Source organism: Engraulis encrasicolus, chromosome 8 (genome assembly GCF_034702125.1).
Source record: "Engraulis encrasicolus isolate BLACKSEA-1 chromosome 8, IST_EnEncr_1.0, whole genome shotgun sequence".
Taxonomy (NCBI): Eukaryota; Metazoa; Chordata; class Actinopteri; order Clupeiformes; family Engraulidae; genus Engraulis; species Engraulis encrasicolus.
In genome coordinates this window covers 26,938,023-26,965,140 of record NC_085864.1, presented here as the reverse complement: position 1 = coordinate 26,965,140, position 27,118 = coordinate 26,938,023, and the positions used below count along the sequence as shown (strand labels likewise).

Here is a 27,118-nt window from a genome sequence, read left to right as displayed (position 1 = left end):
AAACGATATCGACAAAGAGAACGCTAAACAACGTGTTCAGAAGGCATAAGAAAACAAGCAACCAGCAACACCAACTCCAGCAAAAACCGAGCAGCATACAGTTGAGAGGAAGTGGATAGAATTTAAAAGGCGTGCCGAAGCCGTGTGGCCAATCGCTAGGGAAGAAAGATTATCAGCTGAGAGAATGCACCTGGATCAATTAGGAATTAATTAGATGAAGGGGAGGGCAGCAAGCTTCTTGACTACCATGGCCTGGCCAGAACTGACGTTAGTACTTTAATATATAACCGCTTAAATTTGTTGTTCACTCACAAAAAATATAAAAATACCGCCATTAATGTTTTACACATGTTACAAAAGTGAGTACACCAACCAGGCTAAAATCCTGTAGAGTGTCTGAGAAGGAGCCGTGTTGGCCCAAAATGTAAAAGGGAGGTCATCGGTGTGTGTTTCAACCTTTCTTTACATTGAACTTTTACATTTTGAGTCTGCACCTGGCTAAAATATATGGGTGTGAGATTTTGAATGAAATCCTATTGAGAGTATCATGATCTGCTTCATTAGTCAGTGCATGTTGACATACATGTTTCTTTAGGTGTAATTCAGATTTCCAATGTTGACAACATTCATATTCAATTCAATTCAATTCATGAATTCAATTCCCAAACCATGTAAATCCCACTACCATGCTTTACTAGCCAGATGATACACTTCTTTTTGTAAAACTCACTTGTTTACCACCACACATACACCATCTAAAGCAAATTTGTTTATCTTGGTCTCATCAGACCACACGGCATGGTGATCCATATCCTTGGTCTGTTCATCTCTCTTGAGACCAAGATAAACAAATTTGCAGATGGTGGTAAGTATTCATAGAAAAGATAAAACTACAAAAAAACTTAAGCATGACAAGCTCTGTAAAAAAATGCAATCAAGAAATGTAATGAAAAGTAGTACCAAAAATTTGAAGTTTATTTTTACATGTTGGTAAATTTTCAAATATTCAAAACACTTCAAAAATGTAGCCCTACACACAACCAAGCCTGTAAACAAGCGTGACGACCTGCAGGACGAAGCACAGGCATGTCCTGACAAGGTGGGGGTCAAAACTATGTATTTTTCTCTTTCTCTCTTCTTTCGTCACGAGTAACAAATCCGCACCAAAAATGTATTGCAGTAACATTATGCAATTTAGTCTGGAAGTACAGTGAAGTAAAAGTTAAAGTTATCCAAAAGTTGTATAGCCTACTTGAGAAAAGTACAAAATATTCCAAAATATGCCTACAGCAGTGAAGTATTTTTTACTAAGCCTACTATAGCCTACAACACTGACACACACCTCCTTCACGCGTGATAGGAATAATTCCATATTAGAGGAAATTGTGGTAGAGCGATCTATTTTCATTTCATTTCAATTTACTTACCATGATGATGGATTTTGGATTCGCTTCAAGAAGAACCAGACGCAAATCTTACACCGCCTACCTCACTTGGACAAATGCAGGGATGAGACACCTTGTGTCAAACTCGTCTCCGATTGGCTACAATGGCTCCCCTATTGCTCCATTCTAATTGGCTGTCGGACCAATGGGATGTAACCGAATGAAGAACAGTCCCCCAAAGATTGTTGTGGCTAGGCTGACAGCGAAGAAACTTTTTCAGTTTCTCCACGGAGGTAGGGCATCAGCAACATCCGAGGCCACAAGCACAAGTGGAGGACAGAAGTCTGCATATTGGAATGCACCCCAGGTCATGTAGCCAACATAGCAATGTGGGAGAGTTGTGGGCACTTTTCACAATCACAGACGTGTAAAAAATGTATCTGTCCAAATCGTGCTTGATTTCAGTTTTACTGGGCTACTATACACAATGCAATGTTTGTTGGCTCATGTTAAAAATTCGACAAAACAAGACATAAACTTCACACCTTTGAAAGATTCACACCTTCGGACTATTGCAAGACCAGACATAATGTAGTGGGGACAACTCAAAGTGAAATAGAAAAGCACATGAAAAGCACTTTGAGAAAGAACATGACAAGTCTCTGCTGTGGACCTCATGCTCACAGTGCTAGACAGCCAGTTTAGACTTCTGTAGGTGAAATCTCTTTTAAAAATCTGCTTGACCAGAGGCAGGGCCGCTGACAGCTTTGGCTGGGCCCAGGACAAAGTCATCTGATAGGGCCCTCCACACAATACATTCAATTCAATGAGGATCCAATTATGGGCCCCCCATCTCCCTGGGCCCGGGACAACAGACCCCTTTGTCCCGTCAGCCTTCCCTGACTAGAGGCATGAGCTTGAGAAGCAGGTGTAGCCTAATTGAGGGCTTGGTTGTAAAGGAATGTTGAACTGCCTCAAAACAGCATCCATGGGCCAGTGTGGTGTGTTGTGGCCTGTCAAAACATTGTTTTTTTGTGTGTAGTGCAGTTCTTAGTGCCAAATGCAGCAGCAAGGGTTCTTACAAAAACAAGGAAGTTCGACCACATTACTCCAATTTTAATATCGCTGCATTGGCTCCCAGTAAGCTACAGAATTGATTTTAAGGCAATGCTACTTGTGTTTAAATCATTAAATGGAATGGGACCCACATATCTACTGGATATGTTTCAGCTGTATGCACCAACCAGGTCACTAAGGTCAACGGAGAAGAATTTGCTGGTGATTCCAAAAGTCAAAACAAGGTGTGGAGAGGCAGCCTTTAGCTACTATGCTTCAAAGCTTTGGAACCAGCTTCCAGATGACGTAAAAAATGCACCCACTATTAATAGCTTTAAATCTAGACTCAAGACAAAGCTGTTCTCAGATGCTTTCCCCTAGCTTAAATTTATTATTATTATTTTTATTTTAATGTTTATTTAATTTGTTTTATTTTATTTTATTATTATTTTTACCTTGTGTTTTATCTTAATGTTTTAAATGTTTTTTGACTCTAATTTATTTCCTTCTTTCTTCCCTGTCTCCTTTTATTTACTTTTGTTAACTTTGTGAAGCACATTGAGTTGCACCTGTGTATGAAATGCGCTATATAAATAAACTTGCCTTGCCTTGCCTTTAGTGCAGTTTTCCTGTCTTTCCAGGAGGGTAGCCTACAGAGTCTATGTACGGTAGGCAACCAGATGTCCTGAGATGTCTGTTAAATGAATGCGTTTCAATGGAGTTGCCTACAATAATATTACACACACACACACACACACACACACACACGCACACGCACACGCACACGCACACACACACACACACACACACACACAAACTGAATGGCCCTCTATTCTGTTATCACTACACTTTTGTGGAATAAACACCTCAATTTCAACAACTGCTGTAAGCCCAACCTCAAAAATAGTTTTACAAACCCCCAGCCCCTAATCAGCAGGCCGACACCAAACACACACAGTCTTTTTACCTGCCAGCCAGGGGCAGGGGTGAAAGTAGTTTCGATTCTTACCGGTGCTGTTTCCGACCCGCAAACAAACAATAAACAAACAAAATACAGTTCTATATCGCTGCATGACTATTTCAGAGGACTTCATAGGAGGACACTTGTCTAAAAGGGCGTAGTGTGGTTGTATGTGTTTTCCACTGAAATGGCAGACCTTTTTTTCCCAAATATGGGTTTTTGGTCAGCATTAACCCTCTCGGCGCCACAGGTTTTTGCCCAAAACTGATGATTTTGACATGTTATATTCAAAAGGCTGTGGCTTAACATGGGTAATAGATAGAGCCTGACAATTAATGAGACAAATATTGAGGATGACCCAAAGTTTATTTTGGGAGTAAATTATCCCATCTAATTTGCATATTATGACGTCACATGGAGTCGGCCATTTTGAATTTATAATGAGTTATTGGATATTTTTGCATATTTTCAAAATATTTTTAATAATTTATCTAATTTAATTTATAAAACTTCCCCAGACACCTTCACTATTATGTTCTGTGAATACATTTTGGTCTAGAAAGCAATAAATTGTACACTAAAAGTGTAATTTGTAACTAATATAGTGCAACAATGTAGCATAGTGACAAACACAAGTGAATGGACGGTTGCCGTTTTGCCTGTAGGGACTGGTCTATGAAGGTGACAAGTTATTTTTTAGTGCATGGACACCCTTCACAGCAATGCCCAGCATACAGATTCTATCCACACTAGGGGTATTATGTGCATTTTGTCCATTTGTGTGTCTTTGAACCAAGTACAGCAGGCCTACAGTAGCCTACAGTAGGCCTGTCAGCGTACACCCTGAAGGACTCTGGGTATTGGCTACATGTCTAAAAACTTGTGCAAATATGTGTTCAAACCCAGTGTTACATTTACTGATATACAAATATGTGATATAAGGAAAGTGTGTGTGTGTGTGTGTGGGGGGGGGGGGCTGCCTAGCCTATATCGCCCATGTCTTTCTGATGCACCAAACCCCAGCTGGTATCACACTTTTTTGTTGCAAATAGACTCAGTCAGGTCGCAATTGGACATAATTATTACTATTATTATATCATTAGAATAGCATTGCTATTTATTTAGACCTGCAGTCGGCAGGAACAGTGTCGAGTAGCGTGAACTATGCTTCCGTTTTGCACCGAGTAGAATGCGCACGAGACCTCTGTGTCTCGGGCGCATACTCCTCTCACTCCATCCCCCACTGTTGGCAGGAATATGCGCACTTCTTTTGTCTTCATTTACTTTTCTACTTAGTATACAAGCTCTTCTACAAACATCCTGACCACTGTCACCCTCCAGATGATGAATATTGACTCTGTAACAGGCAAATTACGACGCGTTGCATCATTCCCCTGTCGTTGCAATGAACGTCGCCAGCATAGCGACAGTATAGCCTACAAAGCAGCATGAAATTACCTCGCATCTCGATCGGAAAAAACCTTCCCTTCCTCAATATACAAGTCTCCTGCAGAAACGAACACTTCTATTGTGTACTTACAAGTGAATGAATGAAGGGTTTTCTTGTTACAGTCCCCATGATCGACGAATAGGCTGTCGATAGTTTCCCTCAGGCAACAGTAACATGGGAAGTATAACGCGGCAGAAAATACACTCCTGTTTGCATATTACCTCATTTAGGGGCGAAATATATGATGAATACATATGTACAATCATGACAAGTTACCATTTGAGTGCATTTGGTCGTTTATTCAGTAGAATTATCCACGTAATGTCACTACAAGGCTGCTTCCGTCTTTCGCGTTGTTTCACAGGGGAGAAGTTACTTCCGCAATGTCCGAGGTTTGTAGTTTTGTAGTTTTCTTAAACAAAATACCATATAAGGCGTCCCAATGTGTTTAGAACTGAAGTACTACATGTCTGCCACCCAATGGAGTGGAAGTTGAACTACATTTGATATCCTATTTGAAAAAAACGGCCGTTGTAATCAATACGGCATCTCCTCGACAAAAGTCGCCTGTGGCGCTCAGAGGGTTAACCCTTTTCTCTTGCCAGAACTATGTACCTGCTGTAAATTTCATACCGGTACTGCGCACCTGTGTGCACCTGTCTACTTTCACCCCTGGTCAGGGTTGTGAAAGCATGAACATGTCTTTGGCTTTTTCTTGGCTTACAATGCTGTAAAGCATTGGTTATCAACCTTTTTTGAACAAACGCCCCCTAGACCTCATCCCAAGCCACCCAACACCTCCTTGACCTCATCATAAGCCTGCCAACGCTCCCCTTAGTATTAAAAATATCAAATGGACTAGTGCTTCCCATGACAACTAAGCCCCGCCCCTCTCAACTGTATCCTTTTCAAAGCCCCCCCCCCCCTCTGGCTCTGGCTTTGGACACACATCAGCCATAGCTGCTGCGCATCTATACTTTGCCAAGCGGGAAAAAATAGCATTGGTGCATTGGTATGGACAAAGATGTTAGTCTAGTTTTACCAGACCACATTAATTACTTCGTACATCATTTTTGGTCTGGATCCTTGATAACCTGGAGTGCTTGGGTGGAAGAAATGAGCTCAGCTCTGGTTTGAAAAATTGCTCTAACTTGTTCAGGAGAGTGTCACCTGGTTCACCTGGTCAAACCTGTTGACCACAGTGCACTCTTAAGAGGTGTAGGTGCTGATGTTACCAGTACAGCATACCTGGATTCCAATAATGGCCTTTCCGACTGTATAACTATCATATGTCCCAAATATAGGAATTGTAATGTCTGTGTGTCAAGCTCACAAGGATATACTCTTGTCTATGCCTCATCTCCGTTGACAAGACCTTTGTTATGACAGCTCTGAAGTGTGGAATATTTTCAAGCGTGTTTATTGCTGAAACCCAACCGATTACTTAGAACTTTCACATTGGCCCCAGCGATTAACATCGACACCAACAACATAAGCTAACCCCATAATGCCGCTGTATTTCCCAGAATGGATCATCACTAGACACACTATATGGCATGGCATCGATGGTAAAGTTTTCATTTTACGCCAGAGAATTCCTTTAAGTCCACCAATCTGCCATTCACCTAGTGTCCGACTAATATGTGCTCGCACCAGAATAATAACACCTTATTCTGTGTTTTCTTGAACCTGAAGCAATATGAATGAGGAAAATGTGAAATACATGTTATTTTATGTTCTGACAAAATGATTCACAATCAGTGACAGCTGATCGACCTGATTTTATTTAAGCAGTTCAGACACACTTTTCCATGAAGGTGGTCGGCTGTAGAGTTGTGTTGTTCTTAACACATGCCTTGCATGCAGGACCGGATTAATATGGCACGGGACCCCTAGGCTACAGGTTGCTGTGGGTCCCCCCAGAAGGCACATTTTGTGACCAATTTATCTAGTTTTTGTCTATAGACAGTGTCATAATTGTGAGCCAGGATTAAAGTTAACATCTCTACCAATTATACTCAACATGACAGATGAAGTTTTCAATATTGCACCTTGTCACAATTCTGCCATTTTTTCACTTTTGGTCAATCAGGGGCCCCATGGCAGGTGGGGGGCACTAGGCTACAGCCATATCTAGCCTGTTCGTTAATCCGGCCCTGCTTGCATGATATTGGCAAACTCATCTGGTCATGTTCTGAAGAGCTTCCAGAATTTCAATGCAGATTGTTTTGCATTGTCCATGTAGCCATCATAATCTTATCAGATTACAATATTGTTTGTTGCTGGGCAGAGTCTTTTCAGTTTTCAATAAAAACACACATGTGGAAGGAAATGTTACTCTACTGCAATTGCCTTTGCAAATGGAAGATCTCTCACTTAATTCCAAATACAGTAAACGCATATACAAAAAGTAAACATTTATTTATTTAAGCATTACTACTTGAAATATTCCCGGATTGAAGATTTAATTCTCAATAACTCAGAAAGTTAAATTAAGATGAACAGGCCAAAGGTTTATAATGATCTATGCCACTTAAAAGTTGCAAATGCATAGTACAGCATAGCATTACAATGATTTGACGTGGGTATGCACTGTGAATACAGCATGTATTGGCTACATATGACAGCATTATAATGCATCATGGCGTGTTATAAATTGTTTTTATAGGGTCTTACTAAGACTGGGTTCATAGGAAGTGTTAGCAAAAAGGTGTACTCTCTGAAGGAGCGGTCCTACTATGTGCTTTTGTTGCACTCTGTCAACATTTTATCTATAGCAAGCTGTGTGGATTTTCCTAGAGCTAGAGAAAGAAACTCTGAAGTGATATGAAAAAATATTTAGACCTCTTCGCTACTGTCAGATTACATGCCGAACTCTACTTGAACTGGGAAGTGCAGCAACCTTTCCTCTTAGCTAAAAAGCCTATACATCAATCATTGAGCACTAGCTTCTGAACCACTTTTCACACGTTGGTACATCACTAACTATGTATAAAAACATGTTTGCTCTGTCCACAGTTCAGTAGAGCACCTTTTCACAGTCTGATTTATTATATCAACATTGAATTAGAAGTCCAGTTGCTGAAAACTTTTGACGGCTATGAACTGGACTGTATGAAAGAGAATGCTCACACATTATATATATTTCTCCTACTCAGAAAAAAAACCTAACCGCAATCTTGTTAGTTCAGCATTATTTGATTTGATTTATTTAATGTGATTCACTGTTTTTATCATCCGAGCCTTATTCCAGTATTTTAATTTATCTGTATAGATCTGTGATCTACTATATTTGTCTCGCTGTCCCTCATTTCTCAGGGCAAGTGGCAGTCACTCGCCTTACTTTCTGAATGGAATGTGCTGTTGAGACACCTCTCTCTTTCTCTCTCTTTCTCTCTCTCTCTCTCTCTCTCTCTCTCTCTCTCTCTCTCTCTCTCTCTCTCTCTCTCTCTCTCTCTCTCCCTCACTTGCTCTCTCTCTGCATCGCTCATCCTGCCATTCACACTGTCGGTCTTTGTCTCTATCCCTCTCTCTTTTTTGTCTTTCTTTTGCACTCCACTCTGTCTCTCTCTATCCTTCTTGGTAGCCTACCACATCTTTCCATTGTGGCCACTCTCTGTAATTGCCTGGAGTCGAAGCCATCTCGGCTTCTACAGACCCCTGTCCCTCTCTTCACTCCACCCCTCTCTTATGACCTGCTCTGATATCACTGCAGCCAGGGTTGGACTGGGCATAGGGCATACAGGGCATCTGCCTGGTGGACTGTCGATGATTTTGGCCTGGCCTTCCCCCTTACGTAGGCTAGTGCAGTGTTTCTCAACCTTTTTTTAGGCGAGGCACCCTTTCAAATCATGAAAAATTTCAAGGCACCCCAAACAAGCCGTAACATGGCATCGTATCAGATACCACACAAGCTTAGAAACATAACACATTTGGAGACGTCACACGACCTTTCGACACGTTCAAAGTTGCAGCTGACTGGGGCGACCTATATTTACTTTATTGTGCGTAAATGGCAGATGAAAGATTCCACTGACTAACATTAACTTATCAATTTATGTAGGCCTATTATATTACATCATTTGTTTATCAGTCACCATTCCGCGGCACCCCAGGGTGCCCCGGCACCCCTGTTGAGAAACACTGGGCTAGTGGTATCAGTCCTCATGCTGCTCCTGCAAACCTCTCCGAGTCAGATTTGAATGTTGATTTTGGCTGTTGCGGTCCAAATAACTGATAATAGATGACTGTTGTTACAGGCTTTATTGTCTCTCTCAATGCCTGGTGGACCTAGCCTGGTTTCTACCAGACCTCTCTGTGTGTGTGTAGAGCTGTGCAGACCTACAGGTCGGGCAAAAGCAGGCAATGGTGGACCCTTCTTGGCTAAGAATGCCCGGCCTGACTTGTCAGTGCTGACTGCAATGGCTCACATTAATTTCTTGGCCACTCTGATTTTCTGGTCGAAGCTTCTGTGCCACCAGTAAACGCAGTTTAGTACACACTCGTGTTTGCACTTTAATGCCTTCATTCATTCCATTCCATGCTATACTTTTTTTATATTTCGCCCACACCTTCTACTCTACCTGGAATGCAATCCCGCACCAAGTCAGCTCCAATTCCCCATGCCAAGTCGCTGCTCAAGAGAACATCGCGTTGCGTTCCAATCAATTGCCAGTGCTCCAAAACTGGAATTGGCGATTCAATCCTGCCTCGATCGATCGACCCGTTCAGCATTGCCTGCAGTCTAAGCCGTGATGGCTGTAGCTGGCAGCTATATAACATTAAATGTGATGTGTTGCGATTTAAGTTACAGGGTGAGGTCAAAATGAGAGGCTCAACCACAACCCTTCACAACCCACCATCAGCTCTCTTTTGAGAGCATTAGCACTTTATATGGCTATAGTATATGACTATGCAAAATAATTGAAGCAGACCTCACAATCTTCTTCCGCTGCCAGCAAACATATGGTTATGACCAGTGGCGGAACAATTACATACAGGGCCCCAGGGCAAGACACTGATAGGGTCCCCATACGTCCAACCATGGTCACAATAGGGACCCACCATCCATAGTTCTGCCCCTGGTTATAACCATTTATGGACTGTAGCCAGCACCTCATTCAACATAAAGTCTGAGTATCCAGTAGAGTGTGTGTCCTTTCATAAGTCCCTTCCATTGAGAGCAAAGGTGAGAACCAGGACAGTAAAAGAAGCTAATACGTTTGGCCATTACATGGCATCTGTCACTGAGCGCTTGTGATTGTGTAACTTCATGGACTCCTGTCTGTTGATTGACTACAGGTTGTTAGAGGGAAAGCATGACACACATTTGAGTGTGAGTAACTTAGGCATATACAACGGTATAACAGTGTAGCATGGCTGATGAACCGACAATTTGCTTCAACACGGACACTACAGTCAAATGAGTCACTATTGCTAAGTGTACAAGACAAACATTTGAAAAAAAAATGATTTATCTGATTTTACATAAACCAGAGTACAACTTCATCAGGTTAAACTGTAAGCAGTCACATTCCATAATGGGGTCATAACAAGGTTCAGTCTGTGTTTATGACATGGAGTGTGACAAGCTAGCTGCTATGTTTTTTTGGACTATAAACTAAAGGTGTCGAATGCATCACATGCTCATGTGTGTAAACTGGTCATACACATAAACACATATATACAATCTCTCTCTCTCTCTCTCTCTCTCTCTCTCTCTCTCTCTCTCTCTCTCTCTCTCTCTCTCTCTCTCTCTCTCTCTATCTTTCTCTCTCTCTCTCTCTCTCTCTCTCTCTACGTGCATGCACACACAGACACACGAACATGCACACGCGCAAACACACACACACACACACACACACACACACACACACACACACACACACACACACACACAGACACACACACACACAGACACACACACACACACACGCACACGCACACACACACGCACACACACACACACACACACACACACACACACACACTTCCTCTGTTTACTCCCTCAGGCCATTAAAGAAACTCTACTACACTGGTACAGATCATGAGGACATAGTCCACATTCGGAAGTCTGTATTCCACTCAGAAATCAGTGTGGAGGAGCACAGAGACAAGCTAAGGTAAGAGGCATGGAAGAGTGACATTGATCACATTTGCAGCTACAATACAATGCCCAAAATTGAAGGTTGATTTGTTAGAAATTAGTTTGTTTTTGCAAGTCTACTTTGTAGCAATTGATTTGAACTCTAATTTTAGACAGTGGCACTAAAAACAGACTTAACAAAAGTTTAAGCAAAAATAATTGGATTTAATTTCATTCTTTTCTGAGTTTTAAATTGTGAGTGTGCGTGTCAGCACTCAGTATCTCAAATCATATGATGTTAAACATCATTGAAAGTCTTTTGAAAGTTGTCTGTCTGAAAAGTTTATGTAGTAGTACAAGTTTTGTTTAACTTTATGACCAGAGCCAGTGAATTACTGAAGTAATTCAGTCAGTGTACAGATTTAATACATTATCGACAAAGGATCATTGATCATGCTGATTCCAGTAAATAGAAATGTGTCTCATGGTTTCTCTCTCAGCTGAAGAGATGTGTTATTTTCAAGTATTTTTCAAGTTGTGATTCTCCTAAAATACAACTTTTGATAAATGAATAATGCTTTATAGACAGACACGGCATACAGGCCTTGAAAGTACCCTCGCATTGTGTCCTTTCTTTTGTTTGTGCTACAAGCCTCGAAAGCTTTTCAAAATAACTTTGCAGATATATTTTCTTTGTGTCTACGGGGCTGTCCTTTCCAATCTGTTTTTCCCTTTATCTTGATTTTGTCTTTGAACATCTCTTTAGTCTTAAGTTCAGCTCCACATACTGTCAGACACCTTGTCGACGTGTCTGCGCTGGTGTACAATGGTGTAGGGGCTCTGTATGCACCGACTGTTCTCATCTCTTGTATAGTAGCCGAACTCAAACCGCATAGAGTAGTACTTAGGCTAACGCTAAGCTGAGTGTTTCTAGCCATAGAAACACAGGAAGCTCTCAAAGTTTCTGTATATTTGAAAAAAATCAGTAGGCCTATAGAGAATAATGTACTTGTTCATGTATTTTGGTCCGGTTGATAGCTTTTTCTATTTAGGATATTTTTTCTCTGCATTTACGTATTTAATGAATATTACTGATGATTCACTTTAATAATATAAACCAAGTAGTGGGCAACCACTAACATTGCTTATATGAAGTCATTAGACAAAAAAGTCGTCACCTTCCCCCTTGAGAATTTGTGTCTGTGATATGAAGTCATGTTTTTTTTTTTTAAGTAGGAGTAAGGTCATTTTCACACCTCAGTCCTCTTTAGGTGGACCGGCCATATGGTGAACCCGAAGAAAAATCTTGGGGAGGGTACAACAAACCCTGTGGAAGTTTTAAAGGGGATGGTGGGGTGTAGGGTCAAGGTGGAGTTCGCCTATTACAAGTTGGTGAATGATGTAGAGTCCTTTTGGGGAATTTGGGGATTGGGAGGAGTGTTGTGTGAGGTGGATGAGGAGGAGAGGTTGGTTTTGGGGCTGTGAGGAGGTAACTGGGTTTTTTTTGTCTTTTGTTTTTCTCTGATAAAAAAATGTTGATGTTCTGACGGCTTTGTAAAAATTTTACTTTTGGTCCAATAAAGGACTTTTTAAACCTCAAACCTCTTTAGGTGGACCAAAAAGTGAACCAAAAGGAAAAGGAAAAGGACTCAGTTCTGTTTTTGTTCACGTGTACATGATGTTTTTAAGTCCGATTTAATAAATGCGATTTAAATAGATCGGATTAAGAGTTATTTTGCGATGTGTATACATGGCACTTTCACTTAAATGCGATTAAACGTCTGGGGAAAATAAAGCATTGCGATTGGACTGAGGACGCACATGCTGAGCGAGCCAAAAAAGGCACGGGGGCGTGGTCCAATGCCACCGAGATGCAGGTCATCTTCCCCACGAAAATCGTTGCCTCAGGCGGACTGAAATCACAACATTTCCCCCTTTCTCCCTGGATCATTTACAATGCTACATTAGCTAACCTGTTAGCATAGAAAAACGAGTGGTCAAATGGTAATGTGGAGTAACTTTGTTGTGCTTCATTACTTCGTGGGGCACTTTTACATCAATATATGAAAGCCACAACATTTATAGTCGCTTAGGGACTTTAAATTAAACAAAACTTGAAAATCAACAGGAAGTGCCGCCATGTTTTTCTCACTGGCAAAGAGCACGGTCTCTTGGCGCCATCATGTGGTCAACGAGCATGCGTGGAATGACTGGATTTATTGTAATTCCGAATAAAAGGTTACATGACAGAGGAACGTGTTTAATCGGATTTAAAAGAGGAATAAACCACCCACTTTAATCGGACTTAAGTTTAAATCGGAATAAACTTAAATCCTTTTCGGTAAGTGTTTACATGATATTTTCGGAGTGGAATTAAGTTTTAATCAGATTTAAGAGTTAAATCGGACTTAAGTGTCTCATGTAAACGCATAGATTGTGAGTGTATTACAAAAAGAACCAGCTCGTCTTTCAGGTCCTGTCTTCTTTTTGATCACACCTGCTGGCCCTCCTTAAGTGATTACACCTAGTCAAAAGTTTAACTTGTCAGAACTCATGAGCGAATCATACAGAGACTACATCAATAAAGGTCATTCACGCACAGAAAATGCTGAGTCACAGATCTGAGTTCACTTAAATGGCTGAAAGGGACCAGGTGTGAAAACCCTATTAGATTAGGTAATCGCAAGAAGGTGATAAAGGATAAAACCATGTCGAGGTCACCTAGTAATAAATCAGCTAAATGAGCCTTAATTTCTTAATTAAGCTATGTCTGCATCTACGGCTGTAACCGATTTAACCCAGTCTAGGGCAGCTCAACAGGTCTATCACTTATCCGCACTCTCGTAATTGCATGTCTTTTTTGCCTTGCATTATTTCATGTTTTTTTGTCTTTGTACTGTATGTTATAGTCCATTTCCCACTGTTTTTTGTTGTTGCTTTGTTCAGTTTATAATTGAACAATGTTTACTAGCAGTACGAGTATAGGTCATCCCAAGAAGGTGATTACAGTAGAAAACCGTGTCAAGTTCACCAAGTTTTCTGTTTGTCTTTCTATTGATTGTCCATCATTTCCCCCTGGAGATGGGGAAGAGGAAGTTCTCGGGTCTGGAGATCATCCTGATGGTGATGTTCCTGGTGGCGGCTGTGGCGGCCGTGGCCCTGGTGATCCTGCTGGCCACAGGGGAGCCCGGGGTCATTACCGATGGAGGTGAGTCCATAGAGGACACACACAACGCAAAACTAACACATGGACATAAACAGTCTCTCTTTCTCGCTCTCTCGCTCTCATTCTCTCTCGCTCTCTCTCTCTCTCTTGCTTGCTGTCACCGTGCATGCACACACAGACACACGAACATGCACACGCGCAAACACACACACACACACTAACACACACACATGCATGCATACACACACACACACACACACACACACACACACACACACACACACACACACACACACACACACACACACACACACACACACACACACACACCACACACACACACACACACACACACACACACACACACACACACACACACACACACACACACACACACACACACACACACACACACACACACACACACACACGCGACAGACTCTCTCTGGCAGTAGACTGGGGTATCTTTACAAGCTGAGTGCTCATTGAATGCCCAGTAATTGAGGTTGCCTGATGAAATTTATTCAGATGTGGATATTATGACAGCTGTCAGTCTCAATCCTTTATTAAAGCTTTGATGTCGACCTCAGTTTGCTATTTATACATATCTAACTTAGGCCGGGGACAATTAGCCAGCACCCCACCCCTGAAATCAACCTCGAGTTAACCTTGGACGAGAGACAACAATAAAAAACACAGACTCAATAAATTACTCACTGAATGACCTGCCAGTCTAGTGGACATTCACTTTTTTTTTTAAATTTTGGTCTGTCTGCCTACCTGCCAGCATGTCTGCCTGCCTGCCTGCCTGCCTGCCAGCTTGTCTGTCTTCCTAGCTGCCAGCTTGTCTGCCTGCCAGCTTGTCTGTCCATCTGTCTGTTTGTTGATGTTTGTGTCTGTTTCTCCAAAAGTTGGGGTGGGAGGAGTGGGATAAGTCAGGATAAGAGAGTTCCTAATGTTCAAGTCATACAAAATGAAATTCATTGTCAAATTCTTCCATATCACTGATATATAATTATTTGAAATTGCTTTGCACCAGACTCCACAGATGTGCAATTGAAACTAAACAAATCGATACACAAGACACAATACACATACAAGAAATGAAGCGTTTTGTTGCAAAACGAGATATCCATATCCATATCCATATTTTTAAATTTTGCATTTTATTATTGGAAATGACTGTTCAAGAAGTCCTATCATCTGCTTCAAATCTTGCCATTCAAAAATGTTGAGATCATACTTTTTAAATCTATACAAAAAGCATTTTGCGATGCAATACAATGGAACGGCCCATACAAAAAAAAAAAAATCCCAAATGGATATACGTGATTTTATGTTGCAATAAAGTTTTTTAAATGTTGACAAACTCTTGGTGGCCATTGACAGGGACTCCAGTTCCACCTCCAGAGGTAGTACCGCAGTGTCGGGACATGCCCGTGGGAGAGCGCGTGGACTGCTTCCCCGACGCCGGAGCCTCGCAAGTAAGTCCTCAGCCAGTGCCTCTCACTGCCGTTTGAAAAGTGAAAAGTCAGCAGCTCCATGTAGTGAATGTACAGCAAGAGATGTCGGTGAGTTAGACGTTTGCAGGGCTGGACTGACCATCTGGCATAGCGTCCATTTCCCGGTGGGCCCCACACCCTCGTGGGCCTCTATTTTAATTTTTAATTTAATTCTACTAATTAAAATTTAAAAATAGGGTTTTTTGGTGTGTTTTTTTACATTTCTGAAAATAGGGGCCCACGAAGGTGCGGGGCCCACAGGTTACTCAGTTCTGTGCCGCTAATTATGAGGGGCCCCTTGAAGCCAAAAGTGCCCGGGCCCTATTCCTCCCCAGTGCAGCCCTGGATGTCAGTGTGTTAGACGTTTGCGTTTGCAGAAATGATTCTGACACAGCTGCATTTGTGACACTACAAAGACAGTGGTGTGGGGCTAAGATAAGATCCAGGCTTTAACACGAACAGACAGGGTTTTCTCTCAGCTCGCCCTGTGATATGCCTTCTACTATGTCTTCTTCCTTTTCTGTCTTCTGTAGAGGAAGTGTCTGGAGCGTGGCTGCTGCTGGAAGCCTCTGGATGAGACCAACGTGCCTTGGTGCTTCTTCTCAGAAAACCACGGCTACAACGTGACCAGCGATCAGTCAAGCAGCACAAGTGAGAGCCTTACCCAGACCCATCAGTTTTGAAAATACTAAAATGGCTGTGATGACTTTGATAGATGTTCAACCTTTCTATCAGTGTTTTCAGTTTGCAAAGGAAGACCGCAACACTGCTTCTTTATGGTTTTATTGTGTTATGTTTGGTTAGATGTCAACAAGCCAAAAAAAGGAGGTCAGCAGTGTTGCGCTCTTTCGTACTTTCTCACTTTCTTTCCTAATTTGATACGCTACACCTGATGAACTACTTTCAAGTTGTGCGGCCCCTTGTAAAACGTTATGTGACATGTTCAACCTGACATATTGTATCCCAATCAAAAAACACGCACATCCAGGTGCAGGTTCAAAAAAGTAAATCCATAAGTAATGAAGAAAAAACACACACCGATGAACTCCCATTTAAGCCATTTTTAATGCGTGACGTTTCGGGCCACCCTGGCTTAAATGGGAGTTCATCGGTGTGCTGTTTTTCTTTATCAACCTGACATATTGACCTTGTTATGCACATACAGAGGTTGAAGCCACGCTTCAGAGGAAGACGGCTCCCTCCCTCTTTGGTGCTGATATTGAGGAACTGTCTTTCCACGCTGAGATGCAGACGCAGAATCGACTGAGATTCAAGGTGTGCAGTAAAGTCAACAATCTCATAGATAACAGCCAGATACGGTAACCTATAGTAGATGTATACTCTACGCCGGTACCACCAACTCTAAGATTGCAGATGCCCATAAGGTCAGGTTTGACGTGCCCCGTGCAGGTTTGTTAAAAGTCAACAATCTCATAGATGACAGCAAGATACGGTAATCTATATATGTTGTTGATTACTACAGTATATGAACTCTACGGTAATCTGCAATGTTGTTGATTACTACAGTATATGAACTCTACGGTACCACCAACTCTTACAGATTACAGATGCCCATAAGGCCAGGTTTGAAGTGCCCCACGAGCATGTCAAGCCTCCCACAAATCCCCCCGCCGGGCCCCTCAACTACAAGCTGGAGCTGGTCAAGCAACCTTTTGGCATCAGAGTTATCAGAGAATCGACCAAAAAAGTCTTGTGAGTTCACACACACACACACACACGCACGCACGCACGCACACATGCACGCACGCACGCACGCACACACGCATGCACGCACGCACACACACACACACACACACACACACACACACACACACTACAACGGAACACGACATACACACACTCAACACAACACACTCAGTTAGTGTCTAGCAACTTATAATTGACCGCTTTAATGCAACTCCCCGCCATTATCTACAGACATTTTTCATGTGGAGAGACAAGTGAGAGAGGCACATGTCCTCATGGGGCCATTTATGCCTCTTTTCCACTGCTGGTTTTCTGGTTGGCCTACAGCAAGACAGAGTGCGACTCAGCCCCAAGTTTTTGCTTTACAATTGAGCTGTGTCGTGCCTATTCGAAAAGCAAAAAGTGGCGGCTGAGTTGCACTTTGTCTGGCTGTAGGCCTACCAGAAAACCGGCAGTGGAAAATAGGCATTAGTGTAACTCTGGTGGCAAACAGGGAAGCCCACAGGGTGGGGACACAGGGGTCTGTTGTTCCGGGCCCAGGGAGTGAGGGGCCCTCGAATTGGGTCCCCATTACATTGTATATACCGGGTAGGGGCCCCTTTCAGATTACTTTTGTCCTGCGCCCAGCAAAAGCTGTCAGGGGGGGGACAAAGGCGTCTGTTGTCCCGGGCCCAGGGAGTGAGGGGCCCTAGAATTGGGTCCCCATTACATTGTATATACTGGGTAGGGGCCCCTTTCAGATTACTTTTGTCCTGCGCCCAGCAAAAGCTGTCAGCCGCCCTGCCTCTGGTGCACTGGCTAGCATGGCAAGTGTCACTCATGCTGACTACTTGAGGCTGAGTTGGCTGTCAAGATGGCGTACCCAATAATGACAGTGGTGTGGCTCGACAATCTTGTCATATCACGACACGGCTAATCCCTCGAGGGGCACACTTTGTTGCCCATGTCATGATCTGATTATATTACGATGGCTGTTCTTTTTGGGAAATGGGAACCCTTCGGTTCATTTGGTGCTACTCAGCCATTGCTTGCCAAAAAGACACAGTAATTGCAGTGTGTGTCATTCAGAGATGCACGTATTCAAGCAGCAGTCAATTAACCCCCCAGAAAAGGGCCTCAATTAGAGAGTCACAAACATAACACAAGAGACAAAGAGTGATAGATTACTAATTTATTCCTTTTTTTTTCTTCTGCCGTTCTTTTTTTTGCCAAAGTTTTGCTGGCAATTTGCTGGGTTCTTTTTTTGTGAATCAGTCGTGTGTTGTGTGACGGTGTGAGCGCATGAGGTTTCTGGTTAAAGTCTTCTCGTTATCGCAAGTAATAGGCGCCTTTCTTCTTACAACTCCTTTTTTGTCAGTGGCTATTGAACAGCAACAGCTTTTATGGGCCGCGTTTATGGGCCTTAAATATTGTATGTGGCGCCATAAAAAGTACAAATGTACTTATATTGCCATTAAATAAAAGATGAGAATGCATGATTGACTTTAATGGCTGATAACAGAACGCATGTGCTAACGTGAGATGGAAAAGGTAAAATAGTGCACGGATATAACCCTGAAGATTTCCACTGCAATAAAGCAATCAAAGGCTAATAATACAGTAGCATGCTAATGGATGACAAGGCAGTTATTTTCCCTATTCAGAATAGCTATTTATGCTAGTTCGTTATGGTCTCATGTGCACATGTGCAACAAAGGGCTAAGCTGAGCCTGAAAGCCATGGTACACTCTTTTTACTGTGGTTTTTTTACACTGGATCTCAAGAATGTAAGAAAACCATGTAAAATTTAAAGTATGTATTTATAGAGTATTTTGACTTACTGTAAAGGAAATGATATGGAACATGTAATGAAGAAGCAGAGAAAAATATAAAGGCTTAAGACATGTTAAGATTTACTGAAGCCAATCCTCACCAAATAAGCATTCCCATATTATTATTATTATTATTATCATTATTATTTAGGGGCATTTATTATTGCCTTTATTTTGATGAGACCGAATGAGAGGCCACAGGAAGTGAGTGGGAGAGAGAGATGAGGGGAGGACCGGCAAATGACCCGGTCCGGAATCAAACCTTGGTCGCCGTAGTAATAACCCAATGCCCTACCGTTCAGCGTTACTGAAATGTGATGAATTCTGAGATAAAGTCCTACTGCACCTCAACTGTGCTGCCTTCAATTTATATCCGTCAGCAGACCTAATTAATGTGGCACATAACAAAATTGCATGTACATTCACCATTGTACCGCTGGCCTCGTCTTTGAATGTGCTGACAACACCCCATTTCCATGTCTCAGATCTCATAATAGATTGCGGTTGGCTTTTAACGCCCCTTTTAAATCTGTCCAGATTTGACACCACGATGGGTCCATTGGTATTCGCTGACCAGTACCTCCAGCTCTCTGCCAAGCTCTCCTCCGACAACATCTATGGCCTCGGGGAGCATGTGCACCAGCATTTCCGGCACGATACCAACTGGAGAACTTGGCCCATTTTCACAAGGGACGCTTTCCCCAACGGGGTGAGTAAAAAGTCACTGCACAAGCATGTGTACTCTACACACACACACTGAGATTGACACACACGCACGCACGCACACACGCATGCACGCACTCTCACACACACACACGCACGCACGCACGCACGCACGCACACATACACACACACACACACACACACACACACACACACACACACACACACACACACACACTAACAGACACACACACACACACACACACACACACACACACACACACACACACACACACACACACACACACACACACACACACACACACACACACACACACACACACACACACACACACAGCAGCAACAGCAGCTACAGTACAGTATAGACCTCAGCATCTCTGCAGTAGTAAATCCAGGATCTGCATGCTGTTGTGTCAGCATTTGCATGCTGTGGAACAATATGTCCAGTGTGACCAGTGGCATAGCAGACAGCGTTGCCAGATTGGGCGGGTACCCGCCCAACTGGGCTACTTGGGATGACCGTCTGCGGGGAAAAACGGAAAAAATTGGCCATTTGGCGTTTTTTCTGCCATTTCATGCCCATGGAAATTAATGTAAAATCATTTTGGCAGTTTTTGAGAACCTTTTGGGTGGGACCAGTGTTAATTTTGTCAGCTTTTTTTTATTTAGTTGTAGTCTTAGTCACAATGACGAAAATCAATTTTAGTCTTAGTCATATTTTAGTCATTGCCTTCCCAATTTAGTCTTAGTCTTTGTCTAAATGACGAAAATCAATTTTAGTCTTAGTCAATTTTTAGTCATTTTAGTCATTTTAGTCAACACTGTACATAATAGAACTTCTCCACACACTGCTTCTCTTTTCTCATTGACTGGACAGAATAAACCTTCTCCGCGCACTGCTTCTCTTTTTAACATGTATCACACTGTGCAGAATGAAACTTCTTCACACACTGCTTCTCTTTTTCTCTATTGTATTTAACACCAGTGTTAATTTAGTCAGTTTTTTAAAATTTAGTCTTAGTCTTAGTCACAATGACGAAAATCTATTTTAGTTTTAGTCATATTTTCATCATTGCCTTCCCAATTTAGTCTTAGTCTTAGTCTAAATGACGAACATCAAAAAAGGGCTTTGACGAAATGTTTTAGTCATAGTCATGGTTGACGAAATTAACACTGGGCGGGATTTGGTCAGACTTATCTGGCAACACTGATAGCAGAGCATAGTGTACTGCACTGTGTTGCGGCAGCCAGCCGGAGTGACTGGGAATGTTATGGGACTCTAGTAATTCCCTCCGGCACACTGACTGGTCTAATACCTACAACCCTTCCTTTCACTCCTCCTCTTCTTCTCCTCTCATTCTCCTCTCATTACCCCACTTCTCCTCACCTCATTCTCCTCCATTTCCCCCACCTCTCCTCCTTCTCTCATTCTCCTCCATTTCCCCCACCTCTCCTCCTTCTCTCATTCTCCTCCATTTCCCCCACCTCTCCTCCTCCTCTCATTCTCCTCTGTTTCCCCCACCTCCTCTCCTCTCCTCTCCTCCTCTCATTGTCATTTGTTTCCCCCACCTCTGATCTCATTCCTTTCACTCTCCTCCTCTCATTCTCTCATTCCCCCACCTCTCCTCCTCATCTCCTCTTCTTCTCCTCTATGTCCCCCACCTCTCCTCCTCCTCCTCCTATTCCGCTTATTCTCCTCTGTCTCCCCCACCTCTCCTCCTCCTCTCATTCTCCTCTGTTACTCCCACCTCTCCTCCTCCTCTCACTCTCCCCCTCCTTTGTTTCCCCCACCTCTTCTTCTCTCCTCATCTCCTCCTGTCCTCCTCCTCTCATCCTCCTCTGTGTCCCCCACCTCTCCTCTTCCTCCTCCTCCTCCTCCCCGGTCTCCAGGGAACTCATAACCTCTATGGGCATTACCCCTTCTTCCTCTGCCTGGAGGACGAGAGTGGCAAGTCCTTTGGCGTCTTCCTGATGAACAGCAATGCAATGGGTAAGTAAACCGTCACCATGTGTGAATACGAACTGCTCACTTATCACACCATCGTACATATAATTTCCATAATTGTGTGCGCATTTGTGTGGGGTCATACACCCCCCCCCCCCCCACACACACACACACACACACCTCCCTTTTTTATTTTAGTTTATGTGGGAGTGTGAGGTACTTTTTCCATACTTTGTATTGTGAATTACCCTTCCCCCTTCTATATATGCACATTAAATTTCTATTTTGTTTATTTTATATTTCATGTGATTCTGCTTATTATAAAATTGTACTATTCTACAACACCATGTCCAGACTGGACATATTAAATAATAACTCATTATTCTGTTGTTGGTATACGGTTTATTTTCTATGTGTTGTGAATGGCTCTCCCCCTCCTACCACACATGCCATGCCCCTCCTTCCTATGTTGTGCCTGCCCTCTGTCCAGAGGCCGCATGTTTTATTATTATTATTATTATTATTATTATTATTATTATTATTATTATTATTATTATTATTATTGTTATTGTTATTATTATTATTATTATTATTATTATTATTATTATTGTTATTATTATTTATCATTTGAGCATTTATTTATTTATTTATTTATTTATTTATCATTTGACCATTTGGTAAGGGATTTATTTTTGTGATCAACTCTTTGCTATTTGTTTTAGTAAACGCACACACACAAAAAAACAAATAAACAAACAAAACCGTCATCCTCATAACATGAAGTCAAGATCAGGGAGTAGTAGAGAAAAAAAAGGGGGGGGGGAATCACCCACAGAAGGAAATTGCACAAGGAGGTGTGTATCATAACTCAAGTGTCTCTAAGAAGCTCAGACAGTTCACACACAAAACGGCCCCAAGCAGCCACACTTTTGGCCTTTGCCCGATGGGTTCGAGCTGCAGAGAGTTCCAAGTTTGCCATGTATTTAACATTTATCATCCAGTTGCTGACTAAATTCCCTTTCTTGTCATGCCAGTAGGATGTGATTTATTTGAGGTAGAGTTAGAGTAGAATAGAGCAGAGTAGAGTAGAGTAGAGTAAAGTAGAGTAGAGTAGAGTAGAATACTTTTCTTAATCCTGAGGGAAAATGAGGTGTTTGACAGCTTACATAGATACGTAGATACACAATACATACTGTACAAGACATACACAAAGACCTAAATGCACATTATTGCACATTGCAATGAACATATAGCAAACATCTGAGTATAGCAGGTGTATTGACTCATGTGTATGTCTATAAATCTCCACTTCCCCTCCACTCCTTCCCCGACCCCTGTTATGTCCCGTGCCTTTAACCCCTGGCTACCTCCAGAGGTGACCATCCAGCCTGCTCCGGCCGTCACTTACCGCACCATCGGAGGAGTGCTGGACTTCTACGTCATGCTTGGAGACTCACCGGAGGCCGTGGTGCGAGAGTTCACCGAGGTTAGACAAGGGCACAACTTACGCACAACTCTCTTTTTTTAAGATGAATTATGCATATGCTGTTGGGTGTCGAAGGATAGAATACCTACACCAAACAGTTGTGATGAGCGAACCGTATCGAAATTTCTTGCTGTTGTTGGACCATGCATTGTTTGGAAAGAAATACAGTACAGCAGGGGTGTCAAACATACGGCCTGCGGGCCGCATCCGGCCCGCCAGAGGGTTCCATCCGGCCCGGATGTAAAAAAAAAAAAAAATTTTTTTTTTTTTTTTTACTTTTTTTTTTTTTTTTTCAATGAAATAACCGAAATGCGCAATTACGCAATTACGGGGCAAAATCGATACCTGCATGACATTAACCCAATGGTCCCTCTGTTATACTGTATATATGTAGTAAAGTGCACATCACACTTCTATTATAAATGGTGAATTTGTACTGTAACAGGCATTTAAAGCTCATATATTATAGACCTCATATATAGAGATAACATGTTAATACTTCTTATTCATATTGTATTGGTATTGGTTGTAATTAAATAATACATATAATTGGATTTGTATTGGTTCCTATTAAGCTGAAATTGGTTAGAATGCGTGAAAATGCAGGAAATGACATCTAAGAAATACAAAATTTTCTGGGGGAAACCCCCAGACCCCCTGCCAAAATGAACTGTCCCATATTTAATTCATTGACGGTTGGCAATGAATGAATTAAGTCAAGGAAATTTTGCATAGGATTATCAGTATTGCATTGCTTTCTACATATTCAACACACTTAAAACGTGATAGTACTGAACACTAATCCTCTGCTTTACGTTTTTTTTTTCCGCGATGATGTTACTTATGCGGCCCGCTAGAGGTCCACATGGGTTGTTTGCGGCCCCCGGACCAAAATGAGTTTGACACCCCTGCAGTACAGCATGGTTTCTTATTACTGGAACTTGCCTTGTTTTGTGATATTATCATGGTAGACAAACATGGCATTTGTACAGTAGGGTGTATGCATATATAGTGGCTATTTAGTCCCACTACATTATGGGTTTTCATATATATACAGTACACAACACATCCCTGCAGGGCCACTGACAGCTTTCGCTGGGCCCAGGACAAAGTCATTTGAAAGGGCTCCCTATACCCAATACATACAATGTAATGCTGACCCAATTCCCAGACCCCTATCTACCAGGGCCCGGGACAATATACCCGTTTGTCCCCCCCCCTGTCGTTGGGCCTGCGTTCATGTAATATTCCAAGCTGTCACATTATGCATACATTAGCGTTAGCCCGCAACATACACATGTACGGAATATCCATGTTGTTTACATGTAAATTTAGAAGAATATATTCAATTTAAAATCTACTGTATCTACATTTTCTTAATCCAAATCCAGTATTTTCTCTCTAAACATGGAAACAGTCATTTCTGTACATACAGTATGGGGGGGAAAGTAATGTGGAAGCAAAGGCTCTTTTCCACAGCTGGTTTTCTGGTAGGCCTACCTGTACAGCTTGACACAGCGCGACTCGGCTGCCACTTTTTGCTTTTCGAGTAGGCATGACACAGCATGAAAAGTGGCAGCCGAGTCACGTTTTGTTGAGCTGTATGCCTACCAGAAAACCGGATGTGGAAAAGAGGAATAAGTGAACTCTCAGGTGATATTGGGTATAGGTGACTGGGCAGCCGTGGCCTAGTGGTTAGAGAGTTGGTCTTTCAATTCAGGGGTTGTAGGTTCGAATCCCCTGTGACCTCTCCCTACATCTCCATCCATGGCTGAAGTGCCCTTGAGGAAGGCACCTAACCCTACATTGCTCCAGGGACTGTAACCACACAGTCATGTATGTAACCCTAACAAATAATAACTGTAAGTCGCTTTGAATAAATGAAAGTGTCAGCTAAGTGTAATGTAATGTAATATCATGTAATATTGACTGGACTTGTGCTACCAGAGATTCTTTAAGTATATAGAGATATGCCAACATAATAGGTTTCTATGGGCACCTAATGTGACCAGGTTCCGGTCTGCCTAAAGGGGCGTGTCATAATGCTCCTAGCATTGAATAAAACAGTCCTCAGGTCTGCCTAGGTCTGCCTAAAGGGGGATTCCCCCCCCCCCCCCCCCCAATAATAGAACCCGGAAACAATGGGTCAATGGAACCTCTCTCTCTCTCTACTCTCTCTGGTGCTACTGTTCTGCAGTTGGTTGGCAGGCCGACTATCCCTCCCTACTGGGCGTTTGGGTTCCAGCTGTCCCGCTGGGATTACGGCAGCCTGGACGAGGTGAAGAGGACGGTGGAGAGGAACCGTGCGGTTGATCTGCCCTACGTATGTACCTCTTGCTCTTGCTCGTTTTTGCATTTGCTCTCTCTCTCTCTCTCTCTCTCTCTCTCTCTCTCCCTCTCTCTCTCGGCACACATGCATACAGACACACATGTGACACACTCAGAGGAAGAACATCCAAAAACACACACACACACACGCACGCATGCATGCACGTACGCGCGCGCACACACACACACACACACGCACACACACACACACACACACACACACACACACACACACACACACACACACACACACACACACACACACACACACACACACACACACACACACACACACACACACACACACACACACAAACACACTGAGACACACACACAGTGCCAACTGTGCTAAGAAGATTCACAAAATATCTAATGCCTGTCAAATTAAACATACTACTTTACTGCCCTACAACATTGAAAGGAGGCTAGGTTATTTATGTATATTTAGCACAGCGTCCTCTCCTCTCCTCTTCTCTCTTCATTCCAACAAAAGGAGAGCTGAGCCACACTAGGCTAAATATGTCTCCCACTGATCAACATTAGCAAGAAACTGGCAGTAGCCCATCACCATCTGGTAATGCGCAGTGGAGAGCCTTTGCCAGTGAATCAAAGCATACCCGCTGTGACAGATTGCGCAAAAGATATTTTCAGGTCAGAAACACAGCACACGGGCCAAGTCTGTCTTGGGCTGGTGGTCACACCAAGGTCAAAGGAGAATGCAGACGCTCAAATGTTCTACTGCAGTGGTTCAAGGGTTCCAAAACTTTACCATGACAAGTCCCCCCATGTACGGGTAGATTCCAGCCAAGGCTGCCTTAACATGTGTCGTGCCATACAATTTCTTTCACAACCATAGTCAAGGTCTGTGAGTCGATGCTCCACTGGGATATATAGAATAATAATGATAACTATAAGATTATTATGATGCAGCTCTTATCTAATGGGAATATTGTTTAGCTTGTTTTTTGTTTATTTTGGTTTGTTTTATTTTATTAGTTATTTGATTTACTCAAATATGTATTTTGTGTTTCTCTACTTTTCATGCCAACCTGCTGGGCTCCCTCCTAACACCCCCTTGCAGCCCCTCCAGGGGTCCCCCAGCCCCCACTTTGAAAACCACCGCTCTAGATCCCCCTCACATGGGCTAATAACTGATTACAATACAAATTCACAGGATACCCAGTACACTGACATTGACTACATGGAGGACAAGAAGGACTTCACTTACGACCTGGTGAAGTTCAAAGACCTGCCACAGTTTGGAGACTACATGCATGCGAAGGGCCAGAGGTACATCCTGATTTTGGTGAGTGAGTTGAAGATCCAAAGGGCCTGGATCTAGTGGTGGTCTCATGCAGGGTGCGATTTGTCAAAGAACCAGAAGGGGGGATACGTTTGGAATTACATTAAAATATGATTAAGATCACATAGAAAAAGTGGAGATATCAAATCCAGAAGGGAGAAAAATCCCCCCATCCCCCCTACAAATCGCACCCAGGTCTCATGTATCCGTGTGTGTTGACATGTTCAAAATAAACTAGTAATAATCAGA

The 27,118-nt window shown here is 42.6% G+C and overlaps 1 protein-coding gene across 1 annotated transcript in view; it reads left to right on the top strand.

Annotated features, from left to right (window-relative positions):
* Positions 1–14,018: 14,018 nt before the first annotated feature.
* Positions 14,019–27,118, top strand: part of si (sucrase-isomaltase) — an 81,494-nt gene continuing 68,394 nt past the window's right edge. Inside the window, exons 1-10 of the mRNA XM_063205327.1 lie at positions 14,019–14,145; positions 15,493–15,587; positions 16,139–16,256; positions 16,771–16,880; positions 17,167–17,318; positions 19,661–19,832; positions 21,698–21,797; positions 23,126–23,238; positions 25,436–25,561; positions 26,741–26,872. Coding sequence (XP_063061397.1) covers positions 14,019–14,145; positions 15,493–15,587; positions 16,139–16,256; positions 16,771–16,880; positions 17,167–17,318; positions 19,661–19,832; positions 21,698–21,797; positions 23,126–23,238; positions 25,436–25,561; positions 26,741–26,872 — 1,245 coding nt within the window. The remainder of the gene's footprint in view (positions 14,146–15,492; positions 15,588–16,138; positions 16,257–16,770; positions 16,881–17,166; positions 17,319–19,660; positions 19,833–21,697; positions 21,798–23,125; positions 23,239–25,435; positions 25,562–26,740; positions 26,873–27,118) is intronic.